Here is a 17954-nt window from a genome sequence, read left to right as displayed (position 1 = left end):
CAGCAATGAAAGCAATTATCAAAAATATAACAACTGTAAAAAAATAAATAACCATCATTATATGTACTAGCCAAGACTGGGTAGCAAATGAGAAAGACCTAACTCAGCTGGTTTAAGTGAAAAAGGATATAGATTGACCTTGTAATTAAAAGTTCATATGTGTATGTGACTCAAAGCCTAGCTGAATCCTTGGACTTAGACTGTGACGTCAAGACTTGGTCTCTTCAAATCATTCAGATTTCCTTTTTTCTGATTTGTGGTTATTGTAGGTCAGGCTCTTTGCTGGCAGCCACAAGGTGGCTGCTGCCATTCGCAGACTCACATTCTCAAAGCTAAGCTCAGTGGGAAGACAGACTGATAGCAAAGATTTCTGGGTTGATTCTCATTTAAGTAACTTGCATGCTACCACCTGTCCACCTCTTATTGTAGTAACCACACCAAGGAATTATTACAGTGTCTGTTACATAGTCAAGAATATATTTTAGGGGCATCTGGGTGGCTCAGTCAGTTAAGTGCCCGACTCCTGATTTCAGCTCAGGTCATGATCTCAGGGTTGTGATTTCATGCCCCACATTGAGCTCCACACTGGACATGGAGTCTACATTTTTAAAAAAGAATATGTTTTAAAAGCAGCTTGAAATTCCATAGTTGAGAGTCTATTTGAGTATATTGTATAATTCATTGAAAGCATGAGAAAAAAATAAAGGTCTTTATTCTTTTTTTTTCTTTCATTTTTTAAAAATTTAAGCTTATTAGTCAAAGATTATCCCTAGTTGAATTGGCACTAATTGATTGCTGGATGATTGTATTCATTTTACTCCTCAAGAAGTAGACTACCAAAGAAGTATACTACAAAAGGATATAAATTCAACATTAAAAATTATGTATTGGAGAGCCATATTAAAAGGACATTAAAGACCATGAAATTAAACCGTTGTCTTATCGTCATGACTGCCTGGTTCTAATCCACTGATCTCAGCTCAGGTCATGATCCTGGAGTCCCAGGATCAAGCCCTGCATCAGGTTCCCTGCTCAGCGGAGAGCCTGCTTCTCCCTCTCCCTCTGCCCCTCACCCCGCTCATGCTTTCTCTCTTACTCTCTCTCAAATAAATAAGATCTTTAAAAAAATTTTTTTAGATTAATCTAAGTAATAGGAGCTACTTTGATTTGTTCATAAATATTATGATTTTGTACCTAGATAAAACACAACATTCACTCTTCAAGTAACTTTTTTATTACTATTTTAGGGGTCTTCAGGTTCTACTTACCCCTGTTCTTGCAAACATCCTGGAGGCAGATCAGGAAAAGTGTTGGGGTTTTGACCAGTTTTTTGCAGAAACTAGTGATATACTTCATCGAATGACCATTCATGTTTTTTCGCTGCAACAAATGACAGCTCATAAGATTTATATTCATAGCTATAATACGTAAGTACCTCTTTATGTTTTCATCCTATATCATAATGTTGTGTTTTATAATTATCTTCCTAAATTAGTAGAGGAAGTGGAAAAGATGTCTCAGCTTCCCCAAATGCACCCACTTCCCACTTAGGAAATTATGTTTGAGCGCTTAGTAAATTATGTTTGAGTGCTTAGTAAATTCTTCACTTATTTTTGGAGTGAAAGGATTAATTTTTTACTTTTATAAAATTTACAGACAACTTAGTTCTTAAACTGCAAGTTTTACAAGACTATTTTTGTTTCTATGCCTTCTCTCTTACATAATCACATAACCACAAATAACATCTACCAGTAAATAGGCTGGGTTTTATTAAGGGTACTGCCCTGTCAGGGTTGCCTGGCTGGCTCAATTGGTAGAACATGTGACTCTTGATCTCTGAGTCCTGAGTTCAAGCCCCATGTTGAGTGTAGAACCTACTTTAAAAGAAAAAAAAAAAAGACAAAAAAACTGCCCTGTCATTTAAAAAACATTAAAACATAAGTCTTAAATACAGTTAGTGTAGTTATTATTTGCATATGTGGCATAAGCCCCTTATTAGGTGCTGGAGAGTAAGCATTTGTTTTACCTAAACAAAAACATTACACCTATATTATTTTTAAAAATCTACCTATATGCTAGAACCGCATATAAGTAAATGCACACACACTTGCATGTAAAACGAGGGAAATCTGAATATCATAGGTGGATTGTATCAGTATCAATATCCTGGTTGTAATATTATATTATATTATATTATATTATATTATATTATATTATATTATATGCAAGATGTTACCATTGGGGGGAACTGGGCAAAGGGTATATAGCATCAGTGTGTATTTTTCTTACAACTGCATGAATCTACAGTGACTCAAAATGTTTTTTAAAATGAAGGGGGAAAAACATTACACCCATTCTATGTGCCTTAGTGTCTGTTTTGACAAGATTCAAATAGCAGTTTTGGTGTCTCATAAAACCCAAAAAGAGACCTTTTCTGGCAATTAATTTATTAAGGAGTAAAATCAGATAAAATAATATTTTAGATTTTAATATGTAATATTTATAATATACTGATAATATTATAAACATTAAATATACCATCAGTAAATAAAATAATATTAATACAGCATTAGGTTAAATATATATTATTCATCTTTGTTTTGGTATGTAATAGCCTGAATAAATGTGTATCATAGGGGTGCCTGGGGTGGCTCAGTCAGTTAAGCAGCCGTCTCTTGATTTTGGCTCAGGTCATGACCTCAGGGCCCTGGGATAGAGCTCTGAGTCCAGCTCTGAGCTCAGCAGGGAGTCTGCTTGTCCCTTTCCCTCTGCTCCTCCCCCTGCTCATGCTCTCTCTCCCTCTCTCTGTCTCTTGCTCAAATAAATAAAATCTTTAAAAAAAGAAAAACCAAAATGTATCATAGGTGCTGGCCACTATTTCATTTTAAGAGTACATTTGAACATAAAAAGCCCACCCACGCCTGAGCCAAATCACAGCATTGCTACTGAAATGTTCCTTCGTTTGCATGGGTCTGTTCAAGGAGAATCTGCCTTTTTCCTCAAAACGTCATTTTGAAAAAAATCTGGTTTTATTTATTCATTTAACAGATATTTTACAGTCATATCGCAGGGACTGTTCTCAGCTGTTTAAGGCATTTAATCCTCACCACGGTTCTGTGAGGTGGGTGATACTGCTTGTGTTTTATAGATGAGGAAACTTGGCACAGAGGAGTCAAGTAACTTAAGGTAACTAAGCAAGTAAGTAGAGCTGGAATTTGAACTCAGGTAGTCTGATCCAGAGTCCATGCTCCGAAGTGCTCTGCTGTATCGGCTCCCCATTATTAAACATTAAGAATCCTGTATCTTACACGTATCCAACATGGGTATTCAGACAAAGTATTTTGGAACTGATTGCTATCTAGACAGGCTGTGTGGGATTTTCAGTTTAATAGACATCATAGTACCCACATCAGCAAGCAGTGTTTTTATAGACTGGCCATGGTCTGAAGTATCACACAGAAATGAATGTTGTTGTACTCACCACACACACACACACACACACACACACAGATTTTTACCTCTTACTCCATCCCAGTTATGTTGTCCCTTTGAATTTTTCTCACACAGTGCTACTGTATTTCATGAACTGGTGTATAAACAAACCAAAATTATTTCTTCAAATCAAGAACTTATCTATGAGGGACGACGTTTAGTCATAGAACCTGGAAGACTGGCACAGCATTTCCCTAAAACTACGGAGGAAGATCCCATCTTTGTAGTAAGCCGGGAACCTCTGAGTACCATAGGATTGATATATGAAAAAAGTAAGTTGAGATTTTCCTAGTGATCTTGCTAGCCATTAAAATAAAGGTGACCTGTAAAAAAAATTGGCATCTTCATAAAGTTAATTGATGATGACAGTAATGTAGAATTTTCATAAACATTAAAATTTTGTAAATTAGTTGAACGAAACTAGTAATAAAATTGAAAAGCCTTTGTAGACTACATAATTTGACCTTAAATATTTGTTTCAAAAAAAGGTAAAATAGTTTGTCATGTATGTTTTACCGTAGCTCTCTGCTTTTAGTATTTTACTAACACTCAGAATAACCTTTTGTATCATAAATATGAGCAGATGTTTATTGTGTCCAGTGTGAATAGGACACTTTGCCAGGCTTCGGGGTCTAAGGAAAATTAGATCTACATTTTGGGATCTTAAATTATTAATCCTACTGGTGAAAAAAAATAAATTACCCAGATTTTTACTTTTCTATTTGGATCTTTGTAATTTGGTTCAGATTTAAAGAGAAGTGTTGAGGGGCGCCTGGGTGCCACAGCGGTTAAGCGTCTGCCTTCGGCTCAGGGCGTGATCCCGGAGTTCTGGGATCGAGCCCCACATCAGGCTCCTCTGCTGTGAGCCTGCTTCTTCCTCTCCCACTCCCTCTGCTTGTGTTCCCTCTCTCGCTGGCTGTCTCTGTCTCTGTCGAATAAATAAATAAAATCTTTAAAAAAATAAAAAATAAAAAATAAAGAGAAGTGTTGAGCTTATTGTGTGGGAATATATTTAAGAAAAAACTGAACTCCTTAGAAATACTTCAGGTAATTTCTTCATTGTTAAGGAATGAGCATTCATTGTTTCAAGTGATTTTTTTTCAACTTGGAAAAGAACTTTAAAGAGTTTTGCTACTAATGTTTAATTTAGAGGTGATTTAGAGGTTAATGTTTAATTTTTAAAATTGCTATATAAAGGATATAATAATTTATTCAAAATACTTTATTTCTGATTTTTATTATTTTACTTCATATTTCAGTTTCCCTCCCTAAAGTACATCCACGTTACGATTTAGATGGGGACGCTAGCATGGCTAAGGTTAGTATTTAATTAAATTACTATGAAAAAAGATTGCTATGTAAACATCTGAATTAAAATTATCAATAGTGGAAGTAATAAAATGTATTATCTTTACATATGCCTATATGATCTAGGAAATTATTCATGTAAATTATTACCTTTGCAAATTATTTTGTGTTCTTTATCTTTTCTTGAACTCCTAAGAAAATTTTCTCTGTAGAGGCAGTGCGTGTTTAACATTATCATGTTAAGAATGAAATATTTATTGTATCTGTCCTTAGCTTTTAGAACTTGGTAGTTTGTGTTTTTAATTAACCTGATAAAAATATATAAGCTTGAGAATTGTTTGTTGAAGTTTTTTCTTACCCTGTACCACAATTAGCACCAAATATTGTGTTTCTTCATTAGGCAATAACAGGAGTTGTGTGTTATGCCTGTAAAATTGCCAGTACCTTGCTGCTTTATCAGGAATTAATGCGAAAGGGGATACGATGGTTGATGTAAGTAATAGCTTGAAATTTGAAAATTAAGTGGTAACCACCCTGTCGTTTATACTTTACCTCTTCAGACTAGGAAGGGTCAAGTGCTTGGGGGTTTTTTGTTGTTTTGTTTTGTTTAGTTTTTAAAGGTTTTGTTTTTAAGTAATCGCTGCACCCAAGTGGTGGGGCTCCAACTCAAAATCTAGAGTCACATGCTCCACCAGCAAAGCCAGCCCAGGTGTCCCTTGGGTTTCATTATAATACATTTGTTTCACATTTAGTTTACCACATTTAGCAGCTGTTTTTTCATTTGATTCCTACAGCCTTGTGAGACAGATAGGACAAATAGTATCTGAAGTTTAAAAACTTATGCCACACTGTACAATGTGATGGTAAATGAAATCTTTCTCCAACGACCTTGACTGGGGCTGTCATTTCACTGTCTTGGTAGGCTTTGTCATTTTTTGTTTTTTGGGGTTTTTTTAAGATTTTATTTATTTAGTTGAGAGAGAAAGAGGGGAAGAGGCAGAGGGAGAGGTAGAAGCAGACTCCCTGCTGAGTGGGGAGCCCAACATGGGTTTGATCCCCGGACCCCAGGACCATGACCTGAGCCGAAGGCAGACACTCTAACTGACTGAGCCTCCCGGGCGCCCCGGCGTTGGCATTGTTATAATGCGGTACAGTCTGTATTGTTCTAGAGTTCATGTCCTCGGAATCTTCCTTTCTTTCTTGCCTTTTTCCCCAAATGAAGTATACAGTCAGTTTTATTCTTCTAACAGCATCATTGAGCTATAATTCACATACTGTTTAATTCACCCATTTTTAAGTATAATTCAGTGGTTTTTAGTACATTCACAGAATTGCGTAGCCATCATCACTCATTGTAGAATATTTTTGCCACCCCAAAAAGAAATCCTGTATCCATTAGCAGTCACTCCCCATTTCCCCCATAACCTTCTAGCCCCAGGCTACCACAAATATGCTTTCTATCTATAGAGATTTGCCTATTCTAGACTTTTCATGTGAGTGAAATTATACAGGGAAGAACACACTCACCTTGACAAGCAATAAATTTTTTTTTAACTAAATCACTTAATATAGTTATTCTAGGTCAGAATATTGATCATCTAGTTAAGTATTCTCTTCCATGAAAGTAATCCTAAGAAATGTTCTGTGGGTGACTATGATTTGCTCTTTTTTCATGATTTGTAGATGCTGTCTTTCATCTGCTAGAAGCAGAGAATAAATGGTCTCGCTTGAACATCATGTCTCCAGTTTCTATGTATCATTTGAGGCTTTTGAACTTTATATAAACATAGTAATGGCCTCGTGTTCCCTGGGCTCATAATGCTCTTTGGCTTTAATGCTTGTGACAGTGCCTCACACCTGTTCTTCCCTTCCTGCAAAAACATGTATGAAGCCTTTTATCATTCTCGTTCTGCTGGTGCTTTAAGAAGAAAGACGAATGACACTTTTTTTTGCCTGTCAGCTTCATGTTGAATCCATAAATTGATAGGGTTTTTTTAGGTGTTCACATATCCAGCTTGTAACCCTATGCTTTTCTCTTTCCATGAAGAAGTCTCTTCATTTTTACTAAATAATTTCTAGAAAACTCTTAAGTGTTGACTCTGTTTGGTTTTGTGGTATTGTTACTAACAGCTCTCGAGTTCTCTTGCTCTTGTTATCCACCACAGTCACTGCTCCGTAAAGCTTTTATTCCTCTTACCTATTAACTTTTAGTTTAATAAGTCATGGGAAAAGGTTTTGCTTTCTTTTTTAGTTTTGGGGTTTTTTTTTTTAATAGTTTTTAATGTAGATCACTGTTGGTAAACTTTTTCACTTAGACTCTGTGGGGCACATAAGTTCTCTTCTTTGTTTTTACAACCTTTGAAAATATAAATGTCATTCTTAGCAAAAACAAGTTCAGTTTGTTGACCCTTAATGTAGACCAAATGCCCTCCAGCTTTCTTATTTACTACATCTTATTTACTATTTCTGCTTCTTCAGAGATCATAATCTATGAATAATAAAAATTTAATTCTGGTGATATAAAGCATAGTGCTGTTTAGCTTATTCACATGATTATAGATTAGTTTTTATTCCTTAATATAATTTTAATGCCTTAGATTTCCAAACTCTTAACCTAATAAGTAGTAATTAATGGTTTGTGCCCTAGATAAGTATAGGGGTCACAGTGATGCTTTCAGTAATAAAAAGTGAATTGGCAAGACTCAGCCCAAGGGGGAAAAAATGAATTGGCTTTCATAATATAACAAGATTGTTAGTAAATTCGTCTGAACAGTAGTAACAGCAGTGTAATTAGTGATAAACAAGAGAAAACAAATCATTCTTTAAAAAAAAAAAAAGAAAAATCATTCCTTAGATTAATGAGAACATTATTATTTTTTAGAGAATTAGTAAAAGATGATTATAATGAAACTGTTCACAAAAAGACAGAAGTTGTGATCACCTTGGATTTCTGCATCAGAAACATTGAAAAAACTGTGAAAGTGTGAGTAGATTACTTCCTTACTAATAGTGGCTAAAATGTTAAATATTGTCCCATTTTTCTTTCATTTATTTAGTTATCCTTAGCATAATACAGTGTGTTATCAAGTGTTTGTATTAAGATACAACCTTAGATTAAATTAATTCCTCACAAAGACAAAAAGTTTAGTCCTCTCAGTAAGAAATGAATTTGGTGGCATTTTCTCCCACCCTTTGCAAAGGAAAAGGTAATCTGACATAGAAACATCTCATTTTTTAACCTTGCAAAGCAGACACTCTGAATAGGAAAATATAAAAACTGCAGTCAACAAAGGAAGTAGGAAGGGGTATTCTAGAATTGTATTTTGGTAGTATTTATAGAATTTGGGGATTACTTTTAGTTTACTATTACTTATTAATTAATCTTATCCCTGAGACTGTTTTATGAAACAGTGATATTTTAGACTTCCCTATTCCTGGGCTGTATTATTTATACTGCAGAGGAAATGTAATAAATGAAATCAGTATGTGCTATTGACCACCATTCTGCTCTAGTATTTTGACTATTATCCTGGCATAAGACTGTTGGAAGTTGTGTTTTTTATTTTATCTTGTATAAAAATTTATTAGTACAAGTATATAAAATTCTTTCTTTACAGAGATATCAAGTTTTCTTGGAATCTGCTGCTTGTAGGCTTTGCATTCAGTATGTTATTCCTCAATAGTTATGATAATAAAAACTCAGATACAGTTTATAAAACACCTTTTAAAATCTACATATTCATTACGCACATTTAATTTTTCCATACTTGTTTTTCATACAGATATGAAAAGTTGATGAAGATCAATCTAGAAGCAGCAGAGTTAGGTGAAATTTCAGACATACACACCAAATTGTTGAGAGTAAGTATTTACAGAATTATGACAGTAATTGGGACTATGCTAATGGTTCTTCTATTTGACTTTCACAACAACTCTGTGAGATAGAGTATTAACCATATTTTACAGGTAAAGAAGCAAGCTTAATTGAATGATTGAAAGTATTTTGTATGTTTTTTAAGAAAGGAAATGTAATGTAAGAAATGTTTTATAAAATGTATTAATACTAGTTAATCTCTTATTCTATTATCATATGATACTCTTTGTGGAAAATCAAACCAAGAAACTGTCCTTGCATTTAAAAATCAAAATAGTTTTTCTGACTTTGAATTGACGTAATCTACAAAAGAAGTATGATTCAGACTTTAGACTCCCATTGGCGGTGTATCATTTCTGTATTTTGCTAATCTGAATCTGAACGCACTGGTTTTATTTAGCTTTCCAGTTCTCAGGGAACAATAGAAACCAGTCTTCAGGATATCGAAAGCAAATTATCTCCAGGTGGATTGCTGGCAGATACCTGGGCCCATCAAGAAGGCACTCATCCAAAAGATAGACAGTAGGTTATGTAATTTTATTGGTAGTTTCTGCTCTTACTATTAAATGTTCTTTTTCACATTGACTCAATTAATTTATTTGGATTTTTTTTCCTCATATAGTGTAGAAAAGCTACAAGTCCTGCTAAATTGCATCACAGAGATTTACTATCAGTTCAAAAAAGACAAAGCAGAACGTCGTAAGTAAAATTTGCCATTTGTTAATCTAATGAGTTGGCTCTACTAGTTGTAATTCAGTTGAATTAATTTGGTATATTTGCAAGGGTGGCTCCTTAAGTTATTTATTTCAGAGACTTGATTTTGTTGGGAAAGAGGTTGAATATACTAAAAATTATTCTTAAAACCAACCTTTTGAATATTTTAGATTAAGGGTCCTGAACTCTCAAATCTCTAGAGACCAGTCATGTAACAGAAAGGAATGAGATTGGCCAGTGGAGACTGAGGAGGATAGGAGAGGAGATACCCATCTGAAGGGGGGAGTCACTACTGATTCTCCGAATTCGCTGCCCAAAAATCTTCCTATTCTCAAGAGAAGCTGGAAATACAGACTTTATTAGAAGTACTCCACGGCACCTGGTTGGCTCAGTCGGTGGAGCACACGACTCTTGATCCTCGGAGTCATGGGTTTGAGCCCCACATTGGGGGTACAGATTACTTAAATAGATAAATAAATCTTTAAAAGAAAGAAAGAAATATCCTGATTTTTAAATGTTGGCAGTTAATTTTTTTTTTATGTTAACACTGTACAGATCGATTAAAAGCACTTAGGAGCTATATATCTGACCCATGGGTCAAGCTTTGTGTCATCTACTCTAAACTCTTAGTCTTTTCGGAGTCATAATCTCAAAAGAAAAAGAAGTATGCATGATTTTGTGATTTTATATTTACAGAAGTAATATTTCTTATTTTTAGGATTAGCTTATAATGAAGAACAGATCCACAAATTTGATAAGTAAGTATCCCTATTGTGTTTAATAATTATTTTTGGTTATGTCATTAATAAGTTATGTCATTAATTATTTAATGTGTTTAATAATTATTTTTGGTTATGTCATTAATTAAGTTATGTCATTAATTATTTAATGTGTTTAATAATTATTTTTGGTTATGTCATTAATTAAGTTCCTCTTAAAGTTGAAATTAATTATAATAAAAAATACATTTTAATCTTGGCTTTATGGAATTGTTACTGTGTGTGCACATAGTTGAGGCCCACTTGTCCCTGGTTGAGAGGTTAAGGAGACGGGAGAGTGAGGGGGCTGCTTCTACGTCGTGTGCTTTGACTGCAGAAGGATAGATTATAGAGAACATAAGCAAGGACAGGCTTAACCACTTTCTTCACCTTAACTTCATTAAATATTTCCTGACCATTTTCCATCATGAACCTTCTCTTTCGCTTCTTGCTGCTATGTCTATCTTAGAAACCTTCGGCTTTCTACTATAAATATTCTAAAGCCAGAACAGTCATTATTAAGAAACATAAATTTTTTATGTATTTGAAAAGTTTTTAATATTGGAAATAGAAACCATCACATTGGTTTAAGCCTGTGATTATTTCTAAATTATAGGCAAAAACTGTATTACCATGCAACAAAAGCTATGACCCACTTTACAGAGGAATGTGTTAAGAAATATGAGGCATTTTTGGATAAGTCAGAAGAATGGATGAGGTAAGTAACCTTAGTGGTTGACTGCACAATGTACAATTCAGTGGACATTGCATATTGTAAGTAAGATTAATATTTCATTAGACTGCTTATTAATTGGTTCTTTTTGGTTTTCAGAAAGATGCTTCATCTTAGGAAACAGTTATTATCCCTAACTAGTCAGTGTTTTGATATCGAAGAAGAAGTATCAAAGTATCAAGACTACACAAATGAGGTATAACTGTCGAAAGTATTTAGAAAAAGATATTTTTCCTATTAGGAAAAAATACATTTCTTCTCAGTTTATATTTGAAATGATTGAAAACAGAGAAACAGGACATAATACACCTTATATTCAGTTCTCTTTGCCCATTTGTAATATGTGTTTTGAGCCAGCTTTTCAGAACTTAGATGTTTTACAATTAAAAACATCTGAAAAAATAAAATTTTTACACTCTTTAAAACATCTGACCGTTCTTTAATCATCTATAAAAGAGCCTTTTTTAAAGTGTTGATTTAAGTACTGTATCATTCACAGTTTTGAAATTAAATTTAAAGCTATAAAGGGCTTATTAAAATGTGTAACATTTGGGGCACTTAGGTGGCTCACTTGCTTACGTATCTGCCTTCAGCTCAGGTCATGATTCCAGGGTCTTGGGATTGAGCTCTACATTGGGCTCCCTGCTCAACGGGGAGTCTGCTTTTCCCTCTCCCTTTGCCTCTGCCTGCCACTCCCCCTGCTTTTGCTCTCTCTCTCTGTCAAATAAATAAATCTCTAAAAAAACAAACAAAAAACAAGTGTAACATTTAATGTAAGATCTCTGGTTTGTACTTTGTTCAGTGATTGATGGAGGTTCTTCTGATGTTTCAGTTACAAGAAACTTTGCCCCAGAAAATGTTTGCAGCCTCCAGTGGAATCAAGCATACCATGACCCCAATTTATCCATGTTCTAATACATTAGTGGAAATGACTCTTGGGTAAGAAATTTATTATTTGGTAACTATGATGTTTCCATTCATTTTTTATTTCAGTTTGTGATCTTGGTCTTTATTTTGAAATTTTTGGTATTTGTTGTGAATATATTTGCTAATGTTTTATTTAATGACTTAGTCCAATCTAGAAACTAAAACATAATATTAATAGAATTCTAAAACATTTGCGTACTTTTTGGATCAGAGACATTGATAACTTGTTTTGTTTGTATAGTATGAAGAAATTAAAGGAAGAAATGGAAGGGGTAGTTAAAGAACTTGCTGAAAATAATCATATCTTAGAAAGGTAAGTAGTGCAAATATTATTCTGCTCTGTGATTTTAGATGCAGTGGAGTACGTATAGATCTGTAGTTGTACCTGTCTGTCTTCCTGTATCTGTAGGTTAAAGTAGTGGGAAAAGGATATAAAGTCAGAACCCTGTGGTTTTGTGATTTCCATGGTGCCTTTTAATGTGTTTGGGGTTGCTTGGATAAAGACAAGTCAACTGTGATTGATCCATTTTATAGTAGCGCTGGTTAATACAGTTATTGCTTATTTGAATCAGTTCGTGAAATTGAAAATCTTTTGCACATGATTTTTCATACATCTTCTCATTAGAATCATTATTTATTGGGGCGCCTGGGTGGCTCAGTCAGTTAAGTGTACGACTCGATTTTGGCTCAGGTCACGATCTCAGGTTCAGGAGATTGTGCCCTGCCTCAGGTTCCGCACTGGGCGGGGAATCTGCTTGAAGATTTCTCTCCCTCTCCTTCTGCCCCTCCCATGCTTGTTTGCCCTCTCTGAGTTTATTTCTATCTACAATCATTATTTTTTAAATATTTATTTGAGAGAGAGTGCACATGCGCAAGTGGAGGGGGGCAAAAGGAGAGAGAGAAAGAGAATCTCAAGCAGATGCCCCGCTGAGCTCGGAGCCTGAGGCTGGACTCAGTCTCCCAAACTTGAGATCATGACCTGAGCTGAAATCAAGAGTCAGGCTTAACGGATTAAGCCACCCAGGCGCCCTGAATGTTACCATTTTTAATGTTTGCTGATTTGTTTAGTAAAAACTGGTGTCTTGTTTTAATTTGCATTTCTTTGGTTAATAGTGATACAAAGCATCTTACTATGTTTATTCATATTTGTATGTGTGTGTGAATTACCTTTTGGTTTTAAGATCTTTTTTTCTATTGGTTTATAGCAATTACATAGTAATTATCTAACTTTTTTATAGTACCCAATTTAGTTTCTTCACAACTTGAGCTAAATATCAGCAAGAAGAGACTATTAAGATATGCTTTAACAAACTTATATTGAACCTCTTCTGCCTTGTGACATAAAATCCCCACTTCTTAAAACATGTCCCATAAGTCATTTTCCCGTTTTATTTGCAAATTTATTTGACGGTATATGGGTGATATAACATGGCATAATCACAGCTTAAATGTTAAATGACTGCTTAAGGATTTGTGCCGGAACTAATAATGAACTCCAGATCTTGAGCACTGTCTTCACGTGGCTGTCTCATTATCACTTCATTTCTTTTGTATCCAAAATCACATCATATCACCCTTCCCAACTCAGTTTCCCCTCCGATTTCCTCATTCTCTTCAGTGGAACCACCTTTTTCCCCGCTCCCTTGAACATAGGTTATTTTAGATACTTACTCTCTTTTTATTGCCTTTCATGGAGTTTGGTAATCTTCCTTAACAATGTTGCCATATTCCCCCTCTTGGCCTCATCAGATCTTCCTCCTCAAATGGGAGCTGTGGTGATAACCTACCACCGATCTTCCTAATAAGCCCAGGCTTTTCCCATCTGTCATGGCTGTTACAGCCAAAACAATCTTCCCAAACACTGATCTACTGGCATACTCCTTTGGCTCAAAAATTTCTAAACTCCTGTTACCTGAAAGTTCAAGTCTAAATTCACACTTGAATTCAAAGAACAGAATACTCTGGCCCAGCCCATTCAGTCAACTTTACTGCCTCTAGTCCCCAAAATAACATTCTGTTCTAGCAAGTTTGCCTTCCTTACTGTCTGTTGAGTATGTCACACTTACTCCCAACTCCTTATCTTTGCTTTTCTAAATCCCACCCCATCAAAAAGAAGTTACCCAGTTTTTCCTAATGCTTTCTAGATCACATCCCTCACCCTTTCCTCTTCAGTCCTCCCAAGGGGTGCCGGGGTGGCTCAGTCGGTTAAGCGTCTGCCTTTGGCTGAGGTCGTGATCCCAGAGTCCTGGGATCAAGCCCCGCATCAGGCTCTCTGCTGAGTGGGGAGCCTGTTTTTCCTTCTCCCTCTGCTGTTCCCCCACTTGGGCTCTCTGTCATGCGCACTCTCTCTCTTCTCTCTCTCTCTGTCAAATAAATAAAAATCTTTAAAAAAAAAAAAAAAAAAGGTAGTCCTCCCAAGCCACTGATTGGTATTTTTTCACCTATTTACAATAATACCCCTGTGTTTCAGTAAGAAAGAGAGCAAATCATAGTTGCTTAAACTCTTTAATAGCTTATTCATCTGAAAAGTCTCCTGTATTCTTCTTTAAAATGTTGCGGGCCAAAAAATGAATCATCTGACATTTCCTTTTTTCTTTTGTATTTTAGGTTTGGCTCTTTAACCATGGATGGCGGCCTTCGCAATGTTGACTGTCTTTAGCTTTCTGGGAAGTTTGAGAACAATTTTAGTTTGCACAAGAAAATAATGCTGGGGCATTAAATGAATGCCTCTATAAGTGGTCTCTTATTTCTACAATTCAGTATTTGATGTGGTCATGTAAATATGTACAATATTGTAAATACGTAAAAAAATATATAAATTTTTGGCTGCTGTTAAGATGTAATTTTACCTTTTAACATTTATAATTAAATGAGGATATTTGACCTCAGTGAGCACTAGAAGAAAGCCATGACCGTTATGTTGAAATACTGATCCTCTGCTCTTCTGAGTGAGGCTGAGTTCTACGTCTCTGACTGCCTACTGGAAACATTTTTTAAATGGAACCAAAATTGTCATCCTTACAAATCAAAAAAGACTGATAGTTGACATGTTTATAAGGGATAGAATGGAGAAGTGGCTTCTTTGGGTAAGGAGCCAAACCGAACCACTGTTTTACTAGGATCACAATTTTGGGGGAAGGATAAAGTGACATTTCATTTTACAAGATGTCCAGAACCCAGTTATTGTCATATGTGTTTAATTTCAGATAAATTATTGAGCAGAATTTTTTTAAGTGATTTAATTATTAAAAACTGTTGGTTTTATTTTGGCCATAAGTGTATAATTGTCATCAAAATTTTAGGATGATTTTCACTATTTCAAGCTGTATATTTTTTTTAAATTTAGTTCCGCTTTCTCCATCATGAAAAAAATAATAAATTTCTCAATTTTAATGTAAAAGTTTGTATTTTTGTGTGTACAACAGTTTGAGAAACAAAAGTTGTCTTTTGAAAAATAATATCAGTAGTGATGGCAAATCATTCTCAGACTACTGGATATTAAGGATAGTTTTACTTCTCTTCTAAATCTGATTCTAATTTTTTTTTAAAGATTTTATTTATTTATTTGACAGAGAGAGAGAGACAGCCAGTTAGAGGGAACACAAGCAGGGGGAGTGGGAGAGGAAGAAGCAGGTTCATAGCGGAGCAGGGAGCCCAATGCAGGCACGATCCCAGCACCCTGGGATCAGCCCTGAGCCGAAGGCAGACGCTTAATGACTGAGCCCCCCAGGCGCCACCTTAACTACTGAGCCACCCAGGCACCCCGATTCTAATTTAGTATAAGTTCTCCAATAAATGTACGCTGTCCAAAGCCAAAGGGAACATTCTCTTTGAAACATCTACCCAGAGTCCTGTACTAAAGGATATACTCAGCAAGAAATTATTTCATCCAACAAGGATGTGGTTTTGATTTTGGTTTTGGTTTCTGACCTATCAGCTTTTCGAAGTGTGATTGTATACAACCTGCATATCATAAAGATAACATGTCCCAAAGAGTAAATAAATTGGACTACCATGAACATTGGGAAACTGAAAATGGATTAGGTTTTAATTTGAAATCTCAAATCAATGCATTATTGGATAGAGAATTTTAAGTATCACTTGTACACATTATAGAAATAAATGCATGGGGCACCTGGGTGGCTCAGTCGGTTAAGCATCTGCCTTCAGCTCAGGTCACGATCCTGGAGTCCCAGGATCGAGTCCCGCATCAGGCTCCCCATTCAGCAGGGAGTCTGCAGCTCCCTCTGATCCTCCCCCGCCTTGTGCTTTCTCTCACTCTCTTCCTCTCAAATAAATAAATCTTAAAAAAAAAGAAAAGAAAGAAATGCATGGGTGGATGGTCCGTGTCAAATACCTATTTAGGGGCGCCTGGGTGGCACAGCAGTTAGGCGTCTGCCTTCGGCTCAGGGCGTGATCCTGGTGTTATGGGATCGAGCCCCACATCAGGCTCCTCCGCTATGAGCCTGCTTCTTCCTCTCCCACTCCCCCTGCTTGTGTCCCCTCTCTCGCTGGCTGTCTCTATCTCTGTCGAATAAATAAATAAAATCTTTAAAAAAAAAAACAAAAAAACAAATACCTATTTAGTCTGAGAGTTTCTGGGGCGAGGGGGTGTTTGTTTAATCCCTCTTGATTTTAATTTTCTATTTGACTATCTAACATGTATGTATTTAATTGTATAGTTTAAATGTTTATGTCACTGAACATTAGGTAAAATTTTACTTACATTATGTGATCAGTTAATATATTTGCAGAATTAGCTTTCAGCACCTTTAGAAAAGATGACCAATAAATAAACCCATGCTGTGGGGATTGAATTTTTATGAATTGTACTGACAAGAACAAATCCATTCCACGTTAATATTGGTTAAGACTTAATGTTTTTTTTCCCGATTACAGCAACATGGAAACCAAGCATCCTTGCTTTTTTAAAAGATTTTTATTTATTTATTTATTTATTTGACAGAACACAAGCAGGGGGAACAGTAGGAAGAGGGAGAGGGAGAAGCAAGGCTCCCTGCTGAGCAACAAGCCTGATGCAGGACTCGATCCCAAGACCCTGGGATCATGACCTGAGACAAAGGCAGATACTTAACAGACTGAGCCACCCAGGCACCTCTGGGTATTCTTGCTTTTAGTATTTTACCTTCAAAAATACAATTGTCATTCAGAACATTTAAGTTAATGAATACATGATGATATACTAGTCTGCTAACCTAATTATAACCTAACAAGTTACATCACCAGTTTAGTAGCCTTTTTTCCAATATTGGGATATATTTTCAAAAGGTAGGGATTAATGATATAAGAATAGTATGTAGTTAGTGGATTTAACTCTTTACATAAACTATAATTCTAACAGCAAAGAAATAAATAAGTGAACATAAAGCATATGGGAAAGAAGGGATATTTTTGAGTAAATAAAAAAGGAATTGGAGGTTAGGGAAGAAATGTGAAAAATAATCCCATAATATCTTCTGAAGTTCCAGATTCTGTTGTTTTGGAAATTACCAAATACTATATAATTGGCTTATAGACCTCATTACACTACGCCAAGCAGGGTGCCTCTTCTTAGATATAAAAGATCTTCTCAAAATATTTATTTCAAAATATAATCCATTTATCAATAAATTATCCAGAAAGGAATTATAATAATCTTCAATTTATCTTGCTTTCCTGTTACTTTTTTAAGCAGTAATTTCACTTTTGTGGTGTTCTGTGCTAAAAATAAGAGGTAAATTGTTTGGAATTAAGAAAGGCAGTATCAGTAGGAATAAGTAGTCTCAACTGATACATCAAAAATTTATTCTCCCTTCAGGATCATAGTCACAACCAGTTTTAGTTTACTATTTCCGATTTCACCCCACTCAGAAATGGCTATTACGCATTGTCCTTTGTCTTTCAGAAGTGCTGTAGATAATTTACTCTAATGTTTAAAACTCAGAAGTGCTGAAAATACAGTGTTGAAAATATAAAGGAGTTGTAACACTATTGTTTTAGCTCGATCCATCATCCACATCCCATTTTTTAAAAAGATTTTCTTTATTTGAGAGAGAGCACAAGCCAGGGGGAAGGAGCAGAAGGAGAGGGAGAAGCAGACTCCCTGACTCGATCCCAGGGTCCTGGGATCATGACCTGAACCAAAGGC

At 35.4% G+C, this 17954-nt stretch overlaps 1 protein-coding gene across 3 annotated transcripts in view; it reads left to right on the top strand.

Moving 5' to 3' along the window:
• Positions 1-16623, top strand: part of TBK1 (TANK binding kinase 1) — a 42899-nt gene extending 26276 nt beyond the window's left edge. For all 3 annotated transcript variants that reach the window (XM_045789666.2, XM_045789667.2, XM_045789668.2), the window contains 14 exons: positions 1248-1427; positions 3568-3764; positions 4752-4810; positions 5201-5292; positions 7682-7783; positions 8583-8661; positions 9075-9196; positions 9297-9373; positions 10107-10146; positions 10763-10864; positions 10979-11075; positions 11712-11818; positions 12048-12119; positions 14414-16623. In XM_045789666.2, coding sequence (XP_045645622.2) covers positions 1248-1427; positions 3568-3764; positions 4752-4810; positions 5201-5292; positions 7682-7783; positions 8583-8661; positions 9075-9196; positions 9297-9373; positions 10107-10146; positions 10763-10864; positions 10979-11075; positions 11712-11818; positions 12048-12119; positions 14414-14465 — 1378 coding nt within the window. In that variant the 3' untranslated portion in view covers positions 14466-16623. The remainder of the gene's footprint in view (positions 1-1247; positions 1428-3567; positions 3765-4751; positions 4811-5200; positions 5293-7681; positions 7784-8582; positions 8662-9074; positions 9197-9296; positions 9374-10106; positions 10147-10762; positions 10865-10978; positions 11076-11711; positions 11819-12047; positions 12120-14413) is intronic.
• Positions 16624-17954: the final 1331 nt, after the last annotated feature.

This window comes from Ursus americanus, chromosome 17 (genome assembly GCF_024610735.1).
Source record: "Ursus americanus isolate L20-20 chromosome 17, mUrsAme1.1.p, whole genome shotgun sequence".
Classification (NCBI taxonomy): domain Eukaryota; kingdom Metazoa; phylum Chordata; class Mammalia; order Carnivora; family Ursidae; genus Ursus; species Ursus americanus.
This window is presented reverse-complemented; position numbering and strand designations above follow the sequence as displayed.